Source organism: Leucoraja erinacea, chromosome 4, assembly GCF_028641065.1.
Source record: "Leucoraja erinacea ecotype New England chromosome 4, Leri_hhj_1, whole genome shotgun sequence".
Classification (NCBI taxonomy): Eukaryota; Metazoa; Chordata; class Chondrichthyes; order Rajiformes; family Rajidae; genus Leucoraja; species Leucoraja erinaceus.
The window spans coordinates 15,800,680-15,827,373 of record NC_073380.1 but is presented as its reverse complement, the minus strand read 5'-3'; the positions used below and the strand labels follow the sequence as shown (position 1 = coordinate 15,827,373).

The 26,694-nt window shown below is 44.2% G+C and overlaps 1 protein-coding gene across 1 annotated transcript in view; it reads right to left on the bottom strand.

Moving 5' to 3' along the window:
* Nucleotides 1-7,651: 7,651 nt before the first annotated feature.
* stac (SH3 and cysteine rich domain) overlaps nucleotides 7,652-26,694 on the bottom strand; it is a 54,604-nt gene continuing 35,561 nt past the window's right edge. Inside the window, exons 8-10 of the mRNA XM_055633439.1 lie at nucleotides 23,733-23,784; nucleotides 17,209-17,346; nucleotides 7,652-12,107 (exon numbers count right to left, since the gene is read on the bottom strand). Coding sequence (XP_055489414.1) covers nucleotides 12,009-12,107; nucleotides 17,209-17,346; nucleotides 23,733-23,784 — 289 coding nt within the window. The 3' untranslated portion in view covers nucleotides 7,652-12,008. The remainder of the gene's footprint in view (nucleotides 12,108-17,208; nucleotides 17,347-23,732; nucleotides 23,785-26,694) is intronic.

Below are 26,694 nucleotides of genomic sequence, written 5' to 3'. Positions count from 1 at the left end.
GTTATTTGGTGCTTCAACATTCGTATTTCAGTCTGAAATAGAAGGATGGTAAAATGTTTAATAGGAATCTGAGTGGTAACTTTTTGACACAAAGTGTGCTGGGGGTATGGAACGAGCTGCTGGAGGGTTTTGTTGAGGCAGTGACTATCCCAACGTTTAAGAAAAAGTTAGACAGGGACATGTATAGGAAGGAACTGCAGATGCTGGTTTAAACTGAAGATAGACACTAAAAGCTAGAATAATTCAGCGTGTCTCTGGAGAAAAGGAATGGGGAATGTTTCTGAAGAAGGGTCTCGACCCGAAACTTTACCTATTCCTTTTCTTCAGCGATGTTGTCTGACCCGCTGAGTTACTCCAGCTTTTTATGTCTATACTGTAGATAGGTGCATGGATAGGGCAGATTTGGAGGGATATGGGCCAAACGCGGGCAGGTGGGACTAGTGTAGCTGAGACATGTTGGTCGGTATGGGCAAGATGGGCCGAAGGGCCTGTTTCCACGCTGCATCAGTATTTGGCTCTATGACTCCATGGTGTATCAGGATGGGGACAAAGGCAGGAAAACGTTGAATGAAACATGATAAGAAAACAAATCATGGTGGAAAAAATGGTGCTTGAATGTATTTAAAAGAAAGTATACAACGTTACCACAATAAGACTGGAGAAATTATACTTCTAAATTATACTTCTAAAATTAGCATATAAAACGAAGAATGCCTGTTTTCCAGGCCTTCTTTTAAAATGTATAAAAGAATTATGTTTATAAAAATAAAAGGGCAGCATGGTGGCGCAGCGGTAGAGTTTCTACCTTGAGACCCGGGTTCAATCCTCACTACGGGTGTTGTCTGTACGGAGTCCCCACGTGACCTGCGTGGGTTTTCTCCGAGATCTTCAATTTCCTCCCACACTCCAAAGACGTACAGGCTTGTAGGTTAATTGGCTTGGTATAAACGTAAAATTGCCCCTAGTGTGTGTAGGATAGTGTAAATGTGCGGGGATCGCTGGTCGGCACGGACCCGGTGGGACGAAGAGCCTGTTTCCGCGCTGCATCTCTAAACTAAACTAAACTAAAACAGCACCCAAGATCAGGATCAAACCCGTGTCTCTGGCACTGTGAGGCAGAGGCTCTACCAGGCTGTGCCACTGTGCCATAGAGGTGATGAAAGCAGAAATTACAGGTGCATGAACATGCAATGAATATAGGGATATGGGTCATGTGCAGGCAGATTGGATTAGTCTCATTGGCATCATGGCCAACACGGTAATGAATGAAACCTCAAATTTCTTCTCTGAGGTATCAACTTTCAGTGCAGGAGTGAAGATGGTGGGGATATTTACAATCCTTTACAGAGAGAAAATCATGCTCGACGTGTCACAATCATCCAGCAGTGATCACTGACGCAGGAACAACATTTCTAACAAAATGTACCCTAGACCTTTTGTGTAGGAAGGAAATGCAGATGCTGGTTTATACCAAAGATGGACTCAAAAAGTTGGGGTAACCCAACGGGCCAGGGAGCATCTCTGGAGAAAAGGAATAGGTGACGTTTCGGGTCGGACCCCTTCTTTAGACTGAAAGATGGAGGTGTGGGTGGGGGAGCTGGAGGCGAGAAAAAGCTAAAACAAAACAGGCCAGCAATAGATGACCTCAGGAAGGGTGGTGTCCATAACGGCCCATTGTTGGCTGGGGAAGATGCTAATGACAGAGTATCAAGGATGCTAACACTGGAACTAGTGGGATGACTAAGTTGTTAGAGGGGGAGAGGGGGAAGGAACCCTACACACACTAGGGACAATTTTACATTTAAACCAAGCCATTTAACCTACAAACCTGTACGTCTTTGGAGTGTGGAAAGAAACCGAAGATCTTGGAGGAAACCCACGCAGGTCACAGGGAGAACGTACAAACTTCGTACAGGCAATCACCCATAATGAGGATCAAACCCGGGTTTCTGGCACTGTAAGGTAGTAGCTCAACCGCTGTGCCATCGTGCCACCTTTAAGGCCAGTGATGAAGGCTTTTGGCACATTGGCCTTCGTTAGTCAGGATAGTGACTATAGAAGTTGGGACAATATGTTACAGTTACCCTGCTCAGGCTGCACTTAGATTATTGTCGGAAGGAACTGCAGATGCTGGTTTATACCGAAGATTGACACAAAATGCTGGACTAACTCAGTGGCACAGGTAGCATATCTGGAGGGAAGGAATGGGTGACGTTTCGGGCTGAGACCCTTCTTCAGACCTTCTTCAGATAAGGTGAATGCGCAGTCTTTTTTCCCCGCATAGGGGAATCAAGTACTAGAGGTATTTAAGGTGAGCGGGAAAGGATTTAGCAGGAGCCTGATGGGCAACTTTATCACACAGAAGGTGGTGGGTATATGGAATGAGCTGCCAGAGGAAGGAGTTGAAGCAGGTACAATAATAGCATTTAAAAGACATTTGATCAGGTACATTGCTAGGAAAGGTTCAGAACGATCTGGACCAAACATGGGAAAATGGCTCTACCTTACATGAATTATCTTGGTCTGAATGGCCGAGTTGGGCTGAAGAGCCTGTTTCCTTGCTGAATGTATCTATGACTGTGGCATTCACAGAATCATAGAGTCGTACAGCAAGGAATGTCCCAACTTCTATACCAATTTCTCTGACTGCTGAAGGCCAATACGCCCAATACGTCTTCTTCACCTCCCTATCTATTTGCGATGTCTTTGGAGCTAGGCACTTGTACTCCCTGATACCTTTGCTCCACAACACTTTCCAGGGTTGTACCCATCACGGTGTAGGTCCTGCCCTGCTTTGACTTCCCAAAATACCATATCTTCCACTTTTCCGAATTAATCTCCCTTTGCCAGCACTTACCCGGCTGATTAAGATCCCACTGTAATTCTTGATAACCATCTTCACTGTCTACAATACTACACATTTTATTGTAATCTGCAAGCCTACTAATTATGCCTTGACCATTCCCATCTAAACTGTTGAAATTTCAGTTCAAATTGATCTATCAGTAAAGAGAATCACACAAAGGTACTACTTTAGCATTGATTCTGTCCCAGAATATATCTCCATGAATATTCCAAATTCAAACACGGTGGCATTCTGGTAGAGATGCTTCCTTGCACCACCAGAGATCCAGGTTCGATCCTGGCCTCGGGTAATGTCAGTGTAGAATTTGCATGTTCTCTCAATGACTGCGTGGGTTTCCTCCGGGTGCTCCGATTTCCTCCCACATCCTAAAGATGCTCGTTAATTGACCTCTGTGAATTTCCCCTAGTGGATGCGAAAGTGAGATAACATAGAACTAGTGTAAAACGGGTGATCGATGGTTGGCATGGAATTGGTGGGTCGAATGGCCTGTTTCCATCCTGTTACTCTATGCTGCTGCTTAGTCAATTCAATCAAAATTACTCTTTGCAGCCTTATCTGAAGAAGGTCTGAAGAAGGGTTCAGTTCGCATTGCACCAACTTTGCAGTCAAAGATGCATTCATCCACTGTCACATCTAGCTTCAAATTGCTTGTCCATTGCTATCTTATTTCCACTACAGCAAATAATTTCCAATAGGTTTCATGTCACATTTGCATTAGATTTGAAATCACATGGAATGTTTACATTGTTTAAAGGAGTAATCTAGAAGAAGGGTCTCGACCCGAAACGTCACCTTTTCTCCATAGATGCTGCCTCGCCCGCTGAGTTTCCCCAGCATTTTTTGACTACCTTAGAACTATTTATTGATATGTTATGTTCCACTGATTTTGTATGGGGAGGTCACATTGGTAGAATCTGTCTGGAGTGAATGTAATGATGGAATTGAAAAATTCTAGTAACGTCTCTTGCACATTTTTCAGTTATGGTCCAAAGAAAGAACGCATATGGGAAGCCTTTTGTATGTAGAATGAAATAAAAGGCAGCGGTGGTAAATGGGTACAGAGGTGTACTTTACATTTGTGGGAGAAATAGAACTGGCAGCATATTTTTCCTCCATTGATGCCTTAGTCTAACTTTATTATCAGTCCACCAAGCTCAAAAGGTAAATTAAAGATAAACACAAAATGCTGGAGTAACTCAGTGGGACAGGCAGCATCTCCGTAGAGAAGGAATGGGTGATGTTTCGGGTCGAGACCCTTCTTCAGACTGCAGTCTGAGTTACTCCAGCATTTTGTGTCTATCTTCGGTTTAAACCAGCAGTTCCTTCAAAACTTCGAAATTTACTTTTTTATCAGGAAGGATCATGATTTGGTTGCCTCAGAGTGACATACCTTGGTTTCTTATAGTTAAAGAGCCTTTAATTTAAACACCACAATTTTGTAGTATGACTGTTAAGTGGGGCAGCATTGAATTTTATGATCTCATCTGCACATTCATCCTGCAGCTCATGTCTGCAGGTATATTCACTGCACTAACAATGGTAGTTGCATTTGGCATTGTTACTCTCAAATAGTTTGGAAATTGAGTACAGAAAATGTATGGTCTCTGCTTTCACTGCTATCCAATATTGGCATCCATTATATAGCAGTAACCCAGAATTAATAACAAAATGTCCTTCAATTGTTTTCTTTTTTGGAAATTGGACTCGGATGTAATTTGATGAAATTTAATTTACATAAGTTTGTTGCCTGTTTCCCTCAAATAGACAGAGGATTCAAAGTTTACCTATTACTTACTTGAGGATGTAAGATAGTAATGTTACTTAGAGGCACTTAGACAGACAGGGAATGTAAGGACATTGACCATCTGCAGGCAAATGACATTAGTTTAAATTAGCATCTTAGTCGTGGACATTGCGGGCCAAAGGGCCTGTTCCTGTGCTGTTCTGTACTATATTCATGAAAGGAATCTATAAAACAAGGGGTGGCACGATGGCGTAGTGGTAGAGTTGCTGCCTTACAGCGCCAGAGACTCGGGTTGGATCCTGACTACGGGTGCTGTCTGTATGGAGTTTGTACGTTCTCCCCGTGACCTGCGTGGGTTTTCTCCGAGATCTTCGGTTTCCTCCCACACCCCAAAGACATAGAGTTTTGAGGGTGAATTGGCTTGGTGTAAATGTAAAAATTGTCCCTAGTGTGTGTAGGATAGTGTCCACTGGTCGGCACAAACCCAGTGAGCCGAAAGGCCTGTTTCTGCGCTGTATCTCTAAACTGAACTAAACAAACGGTCGGCCTTTCAACGCCACATATACATCCTATGTATGGGATTGAAATACATATTGTGTCACATTCCTGCCTTGGCTGAAACATATTGAATCGTTGCGGTTCAAGTGATTATAGTCGCACTGTAGGCCATATGTAGGTCACCTGCGATATCTGTCTAAAATGGGGATGGCCCAAAATCCCATGTATGGTGCTGAAGTTCTTTTTCTTCCAACTCAGAATGTTCCCTTGGATGTTGAGCACAGTTTTAACTGTAACGATGTCTTTCTATATATTTTGTCCTAAAATAAGATTAAATTGTCATAAGATTAACTGTATTTGTAAACTTATCTGGCAACCAAACTTTAAATAACTGACACCAATCCAATGTATTTTTCGATGGATAGTTGAATGTAGTTCTAATTTTTGTTTGTATAATCTCTTTTTATTTGAACAATAATAGAAAAAAGGAAAATTGTATGAGAAGATCATACACAGTATTTGTACAGCTTCAATAAAGTGTTGTGTAAATACTTAACTTTTTAAAGCTTTCTCTGACTCCATCATTGAGCAATAAATTTGATTTTCTGCGCTTTCTACTTCATATCTTCCCTTATTTTATAATGATCGCAGTCATTCCACACAGAACAATCGCTAATGAATGCACAGAATTCATTCAAGCAAATCTACATGATAACGAAAAGGGAGGGACACACATAGCCAGTGTGCTTTTATTACGAAGTAGAAATCTCAGTGTAAAACACCCAAAAGAAACTCGCCTCAGCGCTTTGAAAGAACGAACCGATTATCCTCAGCTTTTTCCACAGCCCTGTAAATTTATCTTTCAAGGCAGAGTATTCTTGATCATGACGGATGATGTTAACAAAATGTCCTTATATGACATCCAGCTCCTTCATCCTCTATCTTGAATTTATTTCTTCTGACCTGTCAACTGTTTACCATATTTTCCAGATTTCCAAAATCCACAGCCTCTTCTTTTCTGTACTCTTGTAGCGCCACCTGGTGGTGGGGCTAGTAAGTCAGAACCCTCGTCGTTGGTTGGCACGGTCACATGACCGCGGGGGGTTCGTTTGGCGGGCTTTAAGTTATTAACGCTCCCCCCAGCGACAGGAGAGCTATGTTCTTCAGCTCGACTAGGCATGCGTATTTACGGATTTCCGTTTGTTTTTTTGCGAATTAAAAAACTATTTCACTCAACCTGCCTGCTCTCACTTCACTCTCATTCTGCACCTCTTTTAGAATCAGACCATATACTCTATCTTTAGTTTAGTTGACCTTTAGTTTAGTTGAGTTTGGAGATACAGCGGGGAAACAGGCCCTTTGGCCCACCGAGTCCGCACCGACCAGCAATCCCAAATTGTCCATGTTAGAGTGAAGGCCAAGGCATGTGAGCATAATGAAGTTTGGATGACTAGGGAAATTGAGGCTCTGGTCGTCAGCTCATCAGCCGTCACATAGAGCACATAATCGTCTGACATTTTCATCAGGGATCGCACCACAAGTCACATCTTCCCATCTCCACCTATTTCTATTTTCTGCAGAGACCGTTCCCTTTGCAACTGCCTGGTTCAATCATCCCTTCCCACTCAAACCACCCCCTCCCCAGGTATTTTCCCCTGCAACTGCAGGAGATGCATCACCTGTCCCTTTACCTCCTCCCTCGATTTCATCCAGGGACCCTGACAGTCCTTTCAGGTGAGGGAGAGGTTTACTTGCACCACCTCCAACCTCATCTACTGTATCTGGTGCTCCAAGTGTGGGCTTCATTACACTGGCAAGACCAAGCATTGACTTGGAGATCATTTTGTTGAATACTTACACTCAGTGCGCCTTGGCCTACATGATCTCCCGGTTGCCAAAGGTTTAAACTCCTTATCCCATTCCAGTACTGACCTTTCTGTCCTGGGCCTCCCCACAAATTGGAGGAACAGCTCCTCATATTTCGCTTCGGCAGCTTACCACACGGTCTGAACGTTGATTTCTCCAAGGTGAAGGTGCTTGGGAAGCTGAATGGTCTGAAGGTGAATAGGTCACCTGGACTGGGTGGACTGCACCTGGAAGAGGTGGTTTCAGAGATTGTTGAGGCATTAGTAGTGATCTTTCACCAAATCAGTAGAGTCAGGTGGTGGCAGACAATTGGGAAAATTGCAAATATTACTCCACTGTTCAAGAGGTGAGTGTGGCAGAAGGGTGAAAACTATGGGCCAGTTAGCTTGACTTCAGTGGTTGGTAAGATGTTAGAGTCCATATAAAATATATGTCGTTTCTGAGTACTTAGAAGTACATGATAATACAAGGCCGAAGTCAGCATGGTTTTGTGAAAGGCAGATCTTGCTTGATGAATCTTTTGGATTTATTTGAGGAAGTAAATAGCAGGATAGACAAAGGAAAGTCGGTGTATGTGGTTTACCTGGATTTTCATAGGGCCTTTGATAAGGTGCCGCAGGTGAGGTGGCTAAGGAAGATGAGAGACAATGGTATCAGACAGAAGATACTAGCATGGGTAGCAGGTTGGTTGGATGCCAGAAGGCAAAGAGTGGCAATAAAGGGTTTTATTTTCTGGTTGGCTGCCAGTGATTAGTGGTTCCGCAGGGGTCGGTGCTGGGGTTGCTATGCCTCACGCTGTATATTAATGATTTGGATGACAAGATTGAAGGCTTTGTGGCCACGTTTGCAGATGATATGAAGATAGGTGGAGGGGCGGGTAGTGTAGAGAAAGCAGGGACTCTGCAGAGCAGTGTCAGGTAAGGGGGTGGCAGATTCTCCCACAGGTTGGGGGAGTGGACAGGTCACATCCACTTGGACAGGTTGATAGAGGGGGCAGAGAGGTGGCAGATGGAATATAGTGTAGCAAAGTGTGGAGTCATGCACTTTGGTAATAAGAATAAAGGTGAAGACTATTTTCTAAATGGGGAGAGAATTCAGAAATCAGAGGTGCAAAGGGACATGGGAGTACTCGTGTTGGATTCCAAACAAGTTAATTTGCTAGTTGAATTGGTAGTAAGGAAGGCATATGCAATGCTAACATTTATTTCGAGAAGGCTACAATACAAAAACAGGGATGTAATGCTGAGGCTTTATAAGGCAGTGGTCATGCCGCATTTGGAGTATTGTGAGCATTTTGGGGCCCCATAACTGAGGAAGGATGTGCTGGCGTTTGAGAGGGTCGAGAGGAGATTTACGAGAATGATCCCAGGAATGATTGGGTTAACATATGATGATAATTTGAAGGCACTGGGCCTGTACTCGCTGGAGTTTAGAAGGATGAGGGAGGACCTCATTGAAACTTCCCGAATAGTGAAAGGCCTGGATAGAGTGAATGTGGAGAAGATTTTTCCACTAGTGGGAGAGTCTTGGACAAGAGGCCACAGCCTAAGAATAAAAGGACGTACCTTTTGAAATGAGACGAGAAGAAATGTCTTTAGTCAGAGGGTTATGAGTTTGTGGAATTCATTGCCACGGACCGCTGTGGAGGCCGTCAATGGATATTTTTATGGCAGAGATAGATAGATTCTTGATTAGTGCAAGTGTCAGGGGTTATGGGGCAGGGAATGGGGTTGAGAGGGAAACATAGATCAGCCATGATTGAATGGCAGGGTAGAAGTGATGGGCCAAATTAATTACGCTCCTTGAACTTATGAACATAATCGTACTCTACCTTGAACTAAACATTATTCCCTTTATCCTGTATCTGTACACTGTGGACAGCTTAATTGTAATAATGTATAGTCTCTCTGCTGACTGGATAGCATGCAGTAAAAAAGCTTATCATTGTGCCTCGATACACGTGACAATAAGCAAAACAAAACTATACTAAGCTAAACATCCTCGTAAGTCTTCTCTGCACTCTTTCCAGCTTAACAAAATCCTTCCTCTAGCAGGGTAACCAAAACTGAATACAATACTCCAAATGCAGCCTCACCAACGACCTGTTCAACTGTAAAGGGCCTGCCCCACTTATGTATCCTTGGCACGCACATTACGCGACCTCGTGGTCACGTTGAGGCGCACAGGCGTCCTATGGCCGCGCGGGGCCTGTCCCACTTAGAAGCGCGGAGGGGTGAGTAGTTGTGCGCGACATCACATGGGGCTCTGAAAATTTTGTAGGAACGAAATCTTCGCGCGCCAACGGCCTGTCGCGGAACTGATGGCCAAAGTGGGACAGGCCCAAGACTCTGGCGCGACACAACGTCTCACCTTCAACAGCAGCAGAAGCAGGTAAATGTTCGTTGAACTCGGCCTGGGGCTTACGGCCGTTGCGGTCCTGATCCGCTCCCACTTCTACTCCCAGAGCGGGGCCAAGAAAATTGAAGATAGACACAAAATGCAGGAGTAGCTCAGTGGGACCGGCAGCATCTCTGGAGAGAAGCAATGGGTGATGTTTCGGGTCAAGACCCTTCTTTTCAGCCTGAAGAAGAGTCACGACACGAAACATCACCCATTGCTTCTCTCCAGAGATGCTGTCGGTCCCGCTGAGTTACTCCAGCTTTGTGTCCATCTTCAAATGACGTCATGCGCTCCAGACGACTGTGCGTACGCATGTAATCACGTGCGACCTTCACAGGACCGTCGCGGCTCAACGCGACCACGTGGTCGCGTAATTAGCGTGCCAAGGACATGAGTGGGACAGGCCCTTAAGATAACATCCCAACTTTTATCCTGAATACCCCGAATGATGAAGGCCAATTAACCCAAAGCCTCAGAAAACATTATCTCCCATGTACAAAACAAACTGAATATCTCTCCTTAGCCCTTGTCTATCCACATGCATATATATGCTCTCCAGTAACATTTCCGACACAAATGTTAGGCTCACTGGTCTACAGTTCTCAGCCTTTTCATTGGAGCCCTTATTAAATTGAGACATAGCATTAGCCACCCTGCTGTCAAGTTCACAAGTTATAGGAGTAGAATTAGGCCATTCGGCCCATCGAGTCCACTCCGCCATTCAATCATGGCTGATCTCTGGCTCCTAAACCCATTTTCCTGCCATTTGCCTGCCTTCTCCCCATAACCCTTGACACCCGTTCTAATCTAATCAAGAATTTGTCAATCTCTACCTTAAAAATATCCACTGACGTCCTCCACAGCCCTCTGTGGCAATGAGTTCCATGGATTAATTACCCTTTTACTAAAGAAGTTCCTCCTCATCTCCTTTCTAAAAGAGTGCCCTTTAATTCTGAGGTTGTGACCTCTGGTCCTAGACTCTCCCACCAGTGGAAACATCCTTTCTGCATCCACTCTATCCATGCCTTTCATTATTCCCTGTTTCAGAGGTCCCCTCTCAACCTTCTAAACTCCAGTGAGTAAAAGGCCCAGTGCTGTCAAACGCTCATCATATACTAACTGTTGTATTCGAGGGCTAAATAATTCACAAACTACACTTGGTGTCCAGAACCCGAAGTGTATTTATTACAAGCCAAACACGGCTGCCCTAAAGCCCAGCAGATCCCCCAGAGACCCTCCCTGAGGAGACATTCGTTTAGAGACAGAGCCCTCTAGTGGTGACTCCAGGCCACAACACTAACTCCTGTGGCTCCACTTACAGATGACCACTGTGGTGACCACTTTGGTTTCTGAGGGGCCCTATTCGCTCTCTAGTAACATAAAACCTCTGGATTTTCCATAATGTACATAAAATGTACATTAAAATCTCTGTATTTTACATATTATCTGCCAGAGCCATCTACTGCCTCCTTTGTGCCTCCCTGGCTTCCTTCTTAAGTATTGTCCTCGGTTTCCAAAACTCTCATAGTGATGCACTAGATCCCATTGCACAAACCTATCCCATGCCTCCTTCTTTTTCCTGACCAGCGCCTCGTTTTATTTTTGTCATCCAAGGTTCCTTATACCCACCTGCCTTGCTCTTCGCTGTGAGAGGAACGAGTGCCATGAACTCTTGTCATCGCACCTTTAAAAGTATCGGAGTTTCTGCACATTCCTTTGCCCACAGACAACATACACCAATCAACTTTAGCATGTTCCAGTCTAAAACCATCAAAGATGGCTTTGCCCCAATTCAGGATTGTAACATGTCGGTTGTGACTACTTTGAAGCTAATAGAGCAGCAGTTGCTGTTTTGCTAAGAGAACAATGGCTGCTGGTCCACTTAACAACTAGCTGAAAAACTGTCTGACAGAACCATGAAGATCCAATCCACCACTGTGATACAGGAACGGGAATCATTTGAAAGAAACACTGCACATCGTGCATTGGGACATAGGTAAGTTTAATGAATCCATCTCGAAACTGGATTGACTATGCTCTATTAAAATGCCTAATAACGTGTAAAGGGATGGTAAAGACACTTGCCATTGTCATAGTTAGCGTATGTGTGGATACGACATGACTAATCCCCATGCACAGAACTACAATCAAACTGAAATGTCCATCAGTCAAGAAAAAGAATCCTCAGATTATCAGCACATCTACCTCTAAGAAGCATCAATTTAGTTTATGTTTAGTTCACAGATACAGCGCAGAAACAGACCCTTCGGCCCACCGAGTCTGTACCGACCAGTGATCCCCGCACATTAACACTATCCTATTGATATCAAGCCAACTAACCTACAAATATGTACGTCTTTGGAGTGTGGGAAGAAACTAGAGATCGCTGAGAAAACCCACGCAAATCACAGGTAGAACGTACAAACTCCATACAGACAAGCTCCCGTAATAAGGATCAAACCCGGGTCTTTGACGCTGTGAGGTAGCAACTCTACCGCTGCGCCACCACGTGGCCTCTCTTGTTTTTCAAAGTATTGATTTGATAGTCTGACTCTATTTTGTTACTATTGTCAGGCAAGACAGCCAATACCCCATTAAGTAACATTACCTTCATTGCATGGACATAGTGTCACATCAGATTTTGAGCAGGACATCGAGTGGCACAAAACCCATCTTCTTCCCACTGTGCACCTTAATGAATCCATTATACTCTTCACCTTTGTCCACGCAGATCTGTGAATGAAAATTACAATTTGTAAGATTCATATAATATTCATTTTTGAAATGTTAAAATCCAATCTTCCTTATTCCCACCTGACTTCCCCTTCACTCTAACAGGAACATGCCAGCCCTGAACTCTAGTCACCACATCAAAAAAAAAATCCTTATGTTCAAATTATCGAATTTGAAAGGAGATCTTGATGAAATTGTTGCAATTAACCCAAGAAACAGTCATTTCCAACGTGCACATGTGAGCATGGAAGCCCCGAGGTTGGTGACAATGCTTCCATGCTGAACCTTTAGACATTTCAGACTTGATAGATACAGTGCGGATTACACCCCTCTACACCAGGGGTTGACAACCTTGTTCTGCATAGGGCCCAGGACGCATGTCTGTGAGCGGATGGCGGGCCACATCTATCACGTGTACACTTGGATTCCGGCCCCATTCCGCCCCGGATGACAGGCATCAAATCACGTGTTCACATAGATCCTGCCCTTTGGAGGATGCCACCCGGAGCACTGGCCCCTAGTTACGGGCACTCACCAACATGGCGAACCTACGGTCCATTGCCTTGGCTCTGTCCTGAAGGCAGTGGCTCAAATACTCACACTCATCGTCACCGGCCTATTGACAACCCCGTGATCATATTGAATGGCGGTGCAGACTCGAAGGGCCGAATGGCCTACTCCTGCACCTATTTTCTATGTTTCTATGATCCCGACAGTACAGCCCAGACACAGAAGGTGCACGGCCGTGCCGGCGGCTTTGGGCGGATGTGGTACAGCCAGAGCTCGGCGCTCGTCGGCGCTTGCCACTGCGGCCGCCAGTGCAGGCCTCCGTTCGTTACCGCGTCTGGGCGCCGCGGCCTCGGACCCGGGAGGTACCGGAGATGACGGAAGTCTGCGGGCTGGGTAATTACGGGGAAGGAAATACGCCTGTGGGCCGGATGATTTTGGGTTACAGGTCGCATTCGGCCCGGGGGCCGTAGGTTGCCAACCCCTGCCGTACACTAACACCATCCTACACACCACGGACAATTTACAATTTTACCAAAGCCAATTAACCTACAAACCTGCATGTCTTTGGGATGTGGGAGGAAACCCGAGCACCCATGCAGTCTCAGGGAGAATGTACAAACTCCGTCGTCAGGATTGAACCCGGGTACCTGGCGCTGTCAGGCAGCAACTCTACCACTGCACCACCATTTAACATTTAACGTTTAACGTTTCAAGAAGCTCTTGTCTGCAAAAGATAACTTAGGTGTTCTTCCCAGTCTACATGCATATTGAAAACTCCTAGACCACTGGAACTGCCTTTCTTTCATGCCTTTTCTATCACCTGATGTAATTTTGTACCCTATACAGAACAATACAGCACAGGAACGGACACTTCTGCCCACAATGTTTGTGCTGAACATGAGGCCGAGCTGAACTGATCTCATCTGCCTGAACAAGATCCCTATCTCTCTATTTCCTGCACTTCCATGTGCCTATCTATATGCCTTTTGAACGCCACTATCATATCTGCCTCCACCACCACCCCTGGCAATGTGTTCCAGGCCTCTCCATGTAAAAACATGCCTCACACCTTCATCAAATGTTCCCCTTCTCACCTTATAGCTACGCCCTCTACTTTAGTTTTTAGTTTAGTTTAGAGATACAGCGCATAAACAGGCTCTTCGGCCCACTGGCCATCGATCCCTACACCATTAACACTATCCTGCACACACTAGGACAATTCTACATCTACACCAAGCCAATTAACCAGCAAACCTGGACGTCTTTGGAGAGGAAACCAGAGATCTCGAATAAAACCCACGCAGGTCAGGGGGAGAACGTCCAAATTCTGTAAAGACAGCACCCGTGGTCAGGATCGAATCCAGGTATCTGGCGCTGCAAGGCAGTAGTTCTACCGCTACACCACCATACTACCCCGAAGAAAGGTCTCGACCTGAAACATCACCTATTTCCTTCGCTCCATAGATGCTGCCTCACCCGCTGAGTTTCTCCAGCATTTTTGTTTACCTCATATTAACGTCTTGGTCATTTACATATATCACAAACAACAGCAGTCCCAGCACAGATCCCTGTGAAACTCCACTGGCCACAGACTCCAGCCAGAATATCTGCCTTCTATCACAACCCCCTGTCTTCTATGAATGAAACGGTTCTGAATCCGTACAACAAAGTCATCGTGAATTCCATCCATCTTAATCTTCTGGATCAGTCTATCACTCAAGGCGTTCCCCAAGGCCCAACAAGGGCAGCACGGTGGCACAGCGGTAGAGTTGCTGCCACTACTGCAACGTGACCTTTCAACTTCTATCCTCAATACTGTGAACTGATGAAGGCCAATGTGCCAAAAGCCTTTTTGACCACCCTATCTACCTGTGATGCCACTTTCAACAAACTGTATACCTGTACTCCTATGTCCCGGGGAGAACGTACAAACTCCGTACAGACAGCACCCGTAGTCGGGATCAAACCCAGGTCTCTGGCGCTGAGCTACCTTGTTTATCAGAAGCTTTAAATTGTTTTAGAGTTGTTTTTTTTTTAATACTTCTGTCCTTTAATCATTTAACTTAAGTTCTTAGCTTTTTTTTTTTTACAATTTTAAAACACGTTTTAAACATCGCTAATAAATCATAACTAATTAATAGAACAATCTTGAGATTCTGTATTCTGCATTTTCTGTTGATAGCTGTTGGCGCCCCCTTGTGGGGTCTGGGATATTTTCAGTTTTACTCGCACATTCCTTCACACACACACACACACACTCTTACCCTGTAGGATGTGGCCCACAGATACTTAGTAAGGGACTCGGCTTGCTACTGCCATGACTTTCCCCTATTCTGCTGTGTTTGCGGTAATGGGGACTAGGCCGGAGAATGGGGTTAGAGGGGGAGAGATAGATCAGCCATGATTGAATGGCGGAGTAGACTTAATTCTGCTCTTATCACTTCCAACCTTATTCTGTTCAAGGGACCCGTCCCACAGGTATCTAGTTGGAGACTCGATGCCGCGGCTATTAACGGGGGTTCCGAACCTCACATCCCAATTGCTACTCCCTCTCTCTTCTGCACCACATCTCTCTTCCCCCTCTCTCTGGGCCCTCTCTCTCTTCCCCCTCTCTCTCTCTCTCCCCCCCCTTCTCCCCATCCCCTGCAGAACACCAATAGCCACCGGCCACCAACTAGAAACACACTCTTTGTCTTCTGCCTGTCAGCAAATCTTCTACCCATGCTAGCACCTTGACTCTAATACCATAGGCTCCTATCTTGTTCAGCAGCCTCACATGTGCCACCTTGGCAAAGGACATCTGAAGATCCAAGCAAACAACATCCACTGACACGCTATTGTCTATTCTGCTTGTACCTCCCCCACATGCTCCAATAGATTTGTCAGGCTAGATCTTCACTTAACAAAACCCAGCTCTCTCCGGCCTATATTATCACGAGCTTCCAAGCTCCTCCGAAACCTCATCCTTAATAATGGATTTTACCAACCACAAAGTCAGACTAATAAGCCTATAATGTTCTCTCCTTTGTCTCACTCCCTTCTTAAACAGTGGAGTTACATTTGCAGTTTTTCAGTCCTCTGGAACTATTCCTGACTCTAGTATTTTGGAAAGGTTACTAACAATGCCTCCACAACCTCAACAGCTACCTCTTTCAGAAATTTGGGGTATAGTCCAACTGATCTAAATTTCTTGTTCATCTTCAGACCTTTCATCTTCTCAAGCACCTTCTCCTCAGGATTAGCAACTGCATTCACTACTGGCCCCCGACTCTCTTGAGTTTCATCAATCAGCCTGCCCATGATCCATATCCCTCTATTCCCTACACTTCTATGTGCCCATCTAAAAGGCTCTTAAATGCCACCAATCTATCTGTCTCTATCATCACCCCTGGCAATACTTTCCAGGCCCACACTTTTCTCTGTGTACTCTCACCCGCACACACTGCCTAGTCCCCTTCTTAATGGTCACCCACCCACCTAGTCTCTTGCTCAACCTTAGTGATGACCACCTCGCTATAAGACTTATCTAAGAAGCTCTCATTTCTTCAGATGATCCTGAGCTGCAGCTCCAGTTCCCTACAAGGAGCAGCACCCACAGGGGTAGTGATCAGGGACAACAGCAGTTCCCATGACTTTCCACATCCTGCAACAGGAACTTTGCTCCATTCTACCTGCCTTCTCTACTGCACTAAACCAAGAGAAATCACAAATCACAAAGCAGGCTATACCTGTTGCTGCTGTCCCCCTCTGCTCAGCCTCCTTGCCTCAGATTCCTCACCAAAAACTCTTGAACCAAGGACTCGAGCTAAAGACTCACACTTGCCCTCAAACAGCCACTCTCCCAAAATGGCCGCTCCACTACACCTTGCCTTCTTTGTATTGATGGCTCAATTAGCCAACTCTGAAGCTGCTACAATGCTACGGCTAGCTTTTAAAATCTCCCACCGACTGAAGTCACTGAAGTCAGCTAGCTGCAACAATCCAACAGCTAGTTTTTAATATCTTCTGCTCCTTCTCTGACACGAGCATTGACTGGCTACCCACACCATGCCTAGCGTTTAAATTCCCACGCCCCTCCTCTGACTATGAAATTGACTTTACGCATTTTGTGGCAATGTAAACTCAAATATCATTTGCAATAACACGTTGCCATAACTATGGAGGCACAGAGGCGCAGCTGTAGAGTTGCTGCCTTACAGCGCCAGGGACCTGGGTTCGATCCTTACTATAGGTTCTGTCTGTACGGAGTTTGTACATTCGCCCTGCGACCTTCATGGGTTTTCTCCGAGATCTTCGGTTTCCTCCAACACTCCAAAGATGTACAGGTTTGTAGGCTAATTGGCTTGGAATAAATGTAAAAAATTGGCCCTAGTGTGTGTAGTGTCAATGTGCAGGAATCTCTGGTCGGCTGAAGGGCCTGTTTCCACGCTGTATATCTAAACTAAACTAAACTAAACTACCTACTGAAAAAGATGTGTTCAAAATACTGAACTATAATTTAAGTTACAGTTACATGTGAAGTTGGAGACGCTGACGTTTTTTTCATGAGGTGGTTAAGTTCCAACAATATGAAAAAGATTTTGTTAATTACCTGGTTTTCTTTTACGTTTATCTGTCCGTCTTCTTTTGACCCTGTGAATGGTTTTGTGCATCTGAAGACATTCTCACCCACCATGACTCTCTGAACAAATGTGGCAGGGAAATAGCCAACTCTGTCAGCAATTCTCCCCTGGCAAAAGGAAAGGACAAGAGAAACAGTGAAGAAGACATTATTTCACAAATATAAATTTCTAGAGCAGGATTCAGATAAAGGTCCTGTCCCACGGTACGAGTTCATTCCAGGAGTTCTCTCGTGTTTGCCCTGATTCAAACTCGGAGATTTACGGTAATGGCCACTCGTCGGTACTCGGGGCTCTCGTGGACATTTTTCAACTTGTTGAAAAATCTTCACGAGTCTTCCTGAGCTTACCTGCTGTTAGCGAGCCCCAAGTACCTCCCCCAAGTACCTGCCGTTAGCATTACGAGCCGCTAAGAGATGTCCCCGAGCTCCGACATACCCGCTACGTTCATTCGCCGTGCTTACCACGAGTTTGATTTTTTTAAACTCGGGAGAGCTCTTGGAATGAACTCGTACCATGGGACAGGGCTTTAATACTAATGCATCTCTATGGCTGGCCCACATGCAGATCTATTTAGCCAAGTTTTTCATTTTGCACAGCTTTGTCATCACATTACGACATATGAGCCCGCGTGGGCGACACTGGTGGAATGAAAGAGTCATGAAGTTACACAGAGAGGAAACAGGCCCTTCAAGGTAACTTGCCCACGAGACCAACATGCTCCACCTACACTAGTCCTACCTGCCTGCCTATGGCCCAAGTCCTTCTAATTCTATCTTATCCATTTAAATGTTTCTTAAACATTGCAATAGTACCTGCTTCAACTACCAGGTCGTTCCATACACCCGCCATCCTTTGTGTGAAAACGTTACACAACAGGTTCCTATTAATTATTTCTCCCCTCACCTTAAACATGTGTACTTTGGTTTTCTATTCCCCAACAGTGAGCAAGATTCTGAGCATCTACCCAATCTATTCCTCTCATGATTTTATACCTCTATAAGATCACCCCTCATCCTCCTGAACTCCAAGGAATAGAGTCCCAGTCTGCTCCTCGTTAATCCTGTCTGCACCCTTTTCATCTTTCCTATAACGTGCTGCCCAGAACTGAACACAATACTCTAAATGCAGCCTCACCAATGTCTTATATAACTGTAACACGACCTCCCAACTTCTATACTCAATACTCTGACTGATGAAGAGTCCCAGCCTTTTCAACCTCTCCCTATAGCTCAGACCTTCTAGTCCTGTCAACATCCTCGTAAATCCTCTCTGTACCCATTCCAGCTAGACGGCCTCTTTCCTATATTATGAGTGCCCAGAACAGAACACAATACTCTAATTGTGGTCTCACCAATTGCTTGTACGTCTGTAACTTCTGTACTCAATACTCTGATGAAGCCCAATGTGTCAAAAGCCTATTTTTTTACCACCCTATCTACCTACCTTTAAAGAACCATGCACCTGCACTCCTAGAACCCTCTGCTTTGTACAACATTCCCCAGAGTCCTCCCATTCACTGTGTAGGTCATGTTAGACTTCCCAAAATGCAACACGTCACATTCTCTGTGTAAAATTCCAACTGCCATTCCTCAGCCCACCCGGCCAACAGATCAAGAACCTGCTGCAATTCTTCACAACCATCGACACTATCTGCAAAACAACATTTTGTATCGTCTGCAAACTTGCTAATCTTGCCGTGTATATTCTCAACCAAATCATTGATACAGATGACAAGCAGTAACGGGCCCTGCACCAAAACCTGAGGTACACCATTAATCACAGGCCTCCAGTCCGAGAAGCAACCTTCCACCATCTCCCTGTGCTTCCTTCCATGGAGTCAATTTTCTATCCATTGATCCATCTCTCCTTGGATATAATGCCACTTTAAAATCTTTCCCTTCTCACCTGAAATCTATGTGCTTTAGTTTTAGCCTCTCCAACTCTGGGAAAAGGGTTGAAACCATCCACCTTATCTACACTTGTTATGATTGTATATACCTCTGCAAGGCCACTTCTCATCCTCATACATTCTAACAGAAATGTACATAGCCTATTAAGCCTCTGTTTATAACTCAAACCCTCTCGGTAACATCCTTGTGATGTTTAATGACATCTTTACGGGCGGCACGGTGGCTCGGACGTAGAGTTGCTGCCTTACAGCGCCAGAGTCTTGGGTTCGAACCTGACCACAGCTGCTCTCTGCAAGGATAACACTCCAAATATGTACAGGCTTGTAGGTTAATTGGCTTTGGTAAATTGTAAATTGTTCCTATTGTGTAGGATAGTGCTAGTGTACGGGGTGGTCGTTGGTTGGCATGGATTCGGTGATCCAAAGGGCCTGTTTCTGCACTGTATCCCTCAAGTTTAAAGTCTTACTAAAACTAATCGATCAGAACTGCAAGCAAGACTTCAAGTGCAGTCTCACCTACAAATTATACTGCTGTAGCCCAACTCAGACAGTGCTATGACTGAGAAAGGCAAGTGTGCTAGATGCTTCTTCACCACCATGTCTAACAGTTGTTGCCAATTTGAGGGTACTATGTACTTTTACCATAGGCTTATCCCCCAACACTCTCCAGGGCTGTGCCATTTACTGTGGAAGTTCTGCCCTGGTTTAACTTCCCAAAATGCAACACTTTACATTTGTCCAGGTTAAATTCCATCTGCCATTCCTTGGTCCGTTTCTCCAGTTGATGCAGATCCAAGTCAGGTCAAGTGGAGTTTATTGGCATATGCACGAGGTACAGGTACAATGAAAATCTTGCTTTCAGCAGCATCACAGGTACATAGACTGAGACAAACACAAAGAAACAGATTATGCAAGATAGTGAAAAGGAAACGACTGTATTAAATCAACATCAACGCTGGAACACATTACGAAAACTAGTCCATGGTAGACATGGTCCATAATGATCTGCCGCTGAAATATGTTGACGAAGATCATTGCCTCCTCTCTAGACACAGGCGAGGTCTATTGTCTCCCAGAAGACTGGAGAGTGGCAAATGTTGTTCCTTTGTTTAAGAAAAGTAGAGAGCCCTCAAAATTGTAATCAAAAACAATCAAGCAACCACGGTTCTGCACCTTCCTTGCTTTTCATTGGCTGCTGTGTCTCTTTTCTTATCCTTATTTTTCCTCTTTACTGGCACATGCCAGTCCTGAACTCTGATCAACTGGCCTTTAAACGATTCCACGTCATATATATGTGGACTTACCCAATAACAACTGCTTTCAATTTCCTCTCATTAGCTCCTGTCTAACTCAAATTTAGTAGGTTCCCCAATTTCCAGACTTATCCTTCTTCCTAAGTATCTTTTAAAACTTCCCCTAAAATATTATTTTGCTGAAACACCGGTCACTAGGCCTGGCTTGTTTTCCAGTTAAAGATTCAGTATAGTCCCTCCTCGAGTTGGAGTCTCCACATACTGTTTTAGGGCAGAGTAACTGAGAGTAGCTTTTGCACTGATTATGTTCCAGTTAATATCAAGCCAACATTACTGGATAACAAAAAAGTTGACCTTTAAGAACTCAGCAGATCGAGCAGCATCTGTGGTGGGAAATGGATAATTGATATTCAGGTCGAGACTTCATCAGAAGTACTAGATGTTGTGTCACATGCAGTTCACCATTATTTAGTTGTGAATTTCTTGAATTGGTACCATGGTGCCTGATTTGTGAGGCATCTCAAGAAAATTGGAACCACTAAGCAGCCTGCTTCGATATTTCAAATGTCTATGAATCTGTCAACTGAGAGTGATTTTAGAGAATCCTTGTGGAATTTGGCTGTACGCAGAAAGTTGCCTTCATTCGATGTCTGCTATGTAATGGTATGCAAGTTGTGATTCCAACCAAGAAGTTCCCTTCAGATCCAATCCCATTTCAGACTGGGGTCAAGCAAGACTGTGATTGTTCAACCCTCTTTTCACTCTTGTGGCAAAATTGAGCCCCATATCCAATAAGCATTTTTGGTGGGTGAAAATTTAAAACAAGAACTACAGATGTTGGAAATCTGAAAGAAACACAAAGACCGTGGCAAAGATTCAGCAGGTCAGGTGGAATGAATAGCAATGGCTTAATGGGGCAGTAATCTCATTAAGCTACGAGGGTAGACAGAAATGCTGGAGGAAGCATCTATGGAGAGGCAGCATCTATGGAGAGAAGAAATAGGTGACGTTTTGGGTCGAGATACATCATCATCAAAGCTACGAGGTCTTTCTAGTTAGAACATAGAACAGAACAGTTATAACATAGAACAATACAGCACAGGAAAAAGCTCTTTGGTCCACATATGTCCATACCGAGCATGATGCCAAGTTAAATTAATCTCCTCTGCCTTCATCTGTGATCATATGTGGGAGTTGATTAAAAGCCAGCTGATCGGAGTCCAGGACCAGCATTTTCCAGTACTGGAAAGGATACTTCAGGATGGGATTTACTCCCATTTGTATGAGCATTGGCTAATTAGGGACAGCCAGCATGGTTTTGTATGTGGCAGGTAAAACAGTGTCCTTGGAGGAGAAGACAAAGATGACCAAGAAAGATATGGCAGTGGATGTTGGCTTCATGGATTCCTGTAAGGTATAGAAGGCAGAGGGTTATGGTGGAAGGGTTTTATTCTAGCTGGGAGTCTATAATGAGTCGAGTTTTGCAGGGACCTGAGATGGGACCACTGTTGTTTGGGACACCTATAAATGACTCTGACAATAGTAGATGTGTTGGTTAGTACTTTTACAGATGACACAAGAGTTGGAGGAGTTGCGGTGGAAGGCTGCAGCGTGATATAGATCACTAAAGAAAGGGCATAGGAAGGCAGATTAAGCTTAGTCCGAGCATGTATGAGATATTGCATTCTGTGAGGTTGAATGTAAGTAGAAATATACAGTTAATAACAAGCTGCTCAACAGCATTAATGTACAGATGGGTTTTGCAGTTCAGATCCAATGCTCCCTGAAAATGGCAGAGTGGTAAAGAAGGCAAATGGTATGCTTAGCTTTATTGGTTGTTCCATTGAGTCTAAGAGTCAAGAAGTCAAGTCGTATTTTTATGGGACATTGGTTATTTAGAGCACTGTGTGCATCTGTGGCCATCACAATACGGAAGGCTTGGAGAGGGTGCAGAAAAGGTTTACCAGTTATGCCGCCTGTATCATAGGGTGTTCGCTGTACGGAGTCGTTCAACACAATTGGAGAGGATTTGGGAGGTTAGTCAGGATTGTTTTCTTCGGAACGTTGACGGCAAAGGCTGGATGGAAGTATATAGTTATGACAGGCACAGATAGAGTGGACAGTCAGAATCTTTTTTTTCCCAGAGTCGAAATGTCAAAAACTAGAGAGCATACCTCGAAGGTGATTGGGAAAACTTTATAGGAGATGTACCGACAGCGCTGTAAAATTTATCTTCAAGCCAACATGCTTATAAGGAAGTTTTTATATGTGCTCTGACCATGTGAAGTGTTCCCTGTTCAGAATCTACATCACACCGTTATATACTGCTCAATTGTGGTCTAAGTATAAAAAAAAGAGTATGCAGAGGCTTAAGGTAGCATACAATGATGCAATGAGGTTGCTACTTCGTGTCCCTAGGTGGCATAGTGCCAGTCAATTGTTTGTGTCCACTAGAGTGCCAACCTGTGAGGCACTCTTAACACAGCTGATGTTTATGTATCGCCTGGACGAGTCAGAGAACCACATAATTGAAGCCTTAGTCAGCCCTTTGAAAAGCTGCTATAGATTCACTTCTAGGCTAAGTCATTGGTGCAATAGCTTATATATATTTTAGGCTAATATGCAATTTCTTAATGTATCTTTGTAATTCTTTGTACTGTTTGATGTGTATATGGACCTGTGTCTGAAATAAAGCTTTAATAATAATAATTAATAATAATAATAATGTATGGGACAAGTTTTTTTTATTCAGAGGATGATAGTTGTATGGAATGTATTGTGAGGGATGGTATTGGAGACAGATGAGATAGTGACAGTTAAAAAGGCTTTATATGGGCACTTGCCAATGCAGGGAATATGGATCATATGCAAGCAGAGGAGATTAGTTTATCTTGGCATCAGGACGTATGTTCATGTGATGGTGTGCATCATACACTGGAAGTCTTTTCATCCAACTTTTGATTAGACCTGTCTGTTCAAACACAACTGTATTTTGACACATTGGCTGGATTTAAATACTTTTCCAGACTTAACTTTTCAAAGCACTGCTATGTCCAATGGTCAACTGTGCATTTGGAAAATTAGACTTTATGTGTGATTTGTCTTTCGTTTCACTCATTGGTTTTGATGCTTTTCATATCCTGGTAGGTGGATGATAAAATGTCCTTGCCAGGAAAGGGGAGAGGATGACAGTTCCTACTCTTCTGATGTAACCACTGGATTTGGACTCTCTGCAGGTCTTCTGCTAAAGTTGTCATGCAGATTTACCCAAGGAGTTAAAAGCTGGTGGAATTTGTCTTCATTTACAGCCCGTAAGGTTCAGAAGCCTTACCTTCCACCATTCTTCATTAGAATCGTCCAGCAGTAAAATCTTGTCTCCAGCCCTGTAATTTTAAATAAACAAATAACATTAGTCCAACTAAATTTGAAATTTCCTCAAATGCTGCCTTTCAGATTAAATATTTGAAAGATACCAATAATTGAAGGAGTGCTGAATGTTCTTCTCGCAAATTGAACCAGCACCGCCATGACCATGACCACCACCGCCACGACCACGACTACCGCCACCACGACCACCACCACCACCACAACTCTACAGTCTTGCATTACAATGGCTCTGCACTCTTACATCTCGAGTGCAGTCTGTGCGGAACTTGTACGTTCTCCCTGTGACTGCGTGGATTTTCTGTGGGTGCTCCAGTTTCCCCCCACACCCCAACGAAGTACAGGTTGTAAAGGTTAATTGGCATTGGTAAAATTGTCAAATTGTCCCCCGTGTGTAGGGAAAGGTAGTTTTAACGTACGAGTGATCGCTAGTCAATGCAGATTCAATGGGCCAAAGGGCCTGTTTCCGTGCTGTATTTCAAAAGTCTCAAGCCCAAATATCTTTATGCACATGGATAGAGAGGGGATGATAAGGGATAGTCAGCATGTGGGTGGAAGATCGTGTCTCATGACTTTGAGTTTTTTGAATTAACCAAAGAGGTTGATGAGTGCTGGGCCGTAGACATAGTCTGGACTCAACAAGGCCATTTGATAAATCTCTACATGCTAGGTTGCTCTAGAGGATAAGACTACATGGGATCCAGGGTGAATTAGTCAACTGGATACAGAATTGGCTTCATGGAAGGAAGCTGTAGTATTTTTTGAAGTTTTTATTTCAGACAGTAGGCCTGTGTGTGCCTCAGGGATTGATGCTGGACCCATTGCTTATTGATATCTATATTAACATCTATATCAACATCTATATCAACGATTGTGATGAGAATGTTGATAAGCTTGCGAACAACACTAAAATAGGTGGTATCGTAGACGGTGAAGATGGTTATCAAGACTTGCAGAATAATCTAATAGGCCAAGGAATGGCAAATGGACTTTCATTCGGATGTGCTGTACTTTGAGTAGTCAAATCAGAGCAGGATGTTCAGATTAAACTGTAGGACCCTGGGCAATACTGTAGAGCAGAAGGAACTTGGAGTACATACGTAGTTCCCTGAAAAGGACATCACAGGTATTTATGGTGGGGGGAGGGCGGAGATTTGGCACACTGGCCTACATCAGTCAAGGAATTGAGTAAAGAAGTTGAGATGTGATATCACAGTTTCAGAAAATGTTGGTGAGGCCGCACTTTGAGTATTGTTTTCTGTTTCAATCATTGGCCATCATTCAAACATTCAGTCTATCATCAGCCTCCGCACCGACCTCTCCACTAACATTGCCAGGTCCCCTCCCGACTACTCCGCAGCCACGACCCAGGCCCCAGTCACGAGCTCCAGTGACCCAGGCTCTATCGATTCACGGGGCTCTGGCTCCGACCCGTGAGACTTCGGCCCGTGAGGCTCCAACCCGCGAGGCTCCAATCTAGGCCTTGGCTTCTCCACGGCATCCTGGGAGCTCCAGTGCTGTGAGGAAGCTGGAATCCCCTTGTTAGCTATATTTGGAGAACAGGAACTCAAAGAAATAGTTGTCAAACTTCAAGTTGTCTCCACAAGAGAAGAGATTAATGTCGCAAGAGCTCATCTCAACGAGGAAATTGAGAAGAGAACGTGCCAGTCCTAATCCTACCACATGTCTTTCCAAAGAATACGTCGGAACCATTTTGCCCACTGGTCACTATCACAGTATAATGTGCTGCACAGTGTACATCAATCTGCTTGTCAAACAGTATGATAAATACCTTATTGACACCTACACAGCAAGGGAAATGGACATGGTAAGGGAACATAAACGCCTTACTTTATTAATCCTCCATTCCTTTCTGACGCATAGTAACACGTGATACTTTTAAATATGACATCAGTAATCGTGACAAGAATTTGTTCATGTTTCATTGAGATTCCGTCTCATTGTTCGAAAGTTAAACCTACTGAAGGCTAGCCCCATCCACGCAATCCCCATTGTTCTGTACAGGATAGGATAGCTCGTTCTCAACACCAAAAGTACTTATTTTCTTTAAAATACAAGTATCAATTAATTTGCCTCACACCCATCTCTTCCCCCAGTTAAACTATTTATCCAATGAAAACACATCCCCCCCCCCCCCCCCCCCCCCCCCCCCCCCCCCCCCCAATTCAACAGGTAAGTGAGTTTCCCCCTTGTTTAAACATTCTATTCTGGTGATTGGTTAAGTTCAAAACCTCAACTACTTTTTTAGTTAAGTTGAGAGATGCAGCGTGGAAACAGGCCCTTCGGCCCACCAAGTACACACTAACCAGTGGTCCACTCACACTAACACTATCTTACACACACTAGGGACAATTTACAATTTTACCAAGCAATTTAACCTACGAATCAGTACGTCTTTGGAATGTGGGTGGAGGCTGGAACTCCCGGAGAAAACCCACATGGGTTACTGGGAGAACATACATACTTTGAACAGACAAGCACCCATAGTCAGGATTGAATCCATGTCTCTGATGCTGTAAGGCAGCAACTCCACAGCTGTGCCACCGAGCATCCCACTTTGAACCACTGAAACAGCCAGCACAAAACTAAATCCAAAGTCGGATTTACACTTTGGATATTTCCCCGTTCCAAACTCTTTTCTTGTTTAATGTTTCTACTCAGCAATATATCTTTCACCTTCATAAAGCTTCAAATTATAAATCACACCCTGGGGAACAGACATTAATATCAGTTCACAATGAAGCCTCTAGGGCACGTGAAGTGCAACATCTTGTACTCAACCTGAATTAATTCCAAATTGTGTCAAAAAGAAGTTTGACAATTAAAATTGATACATTGGGAAGAGGACAGGTAAAATTCAAGCCCCAGCTTCAATTTATCAATCAGAC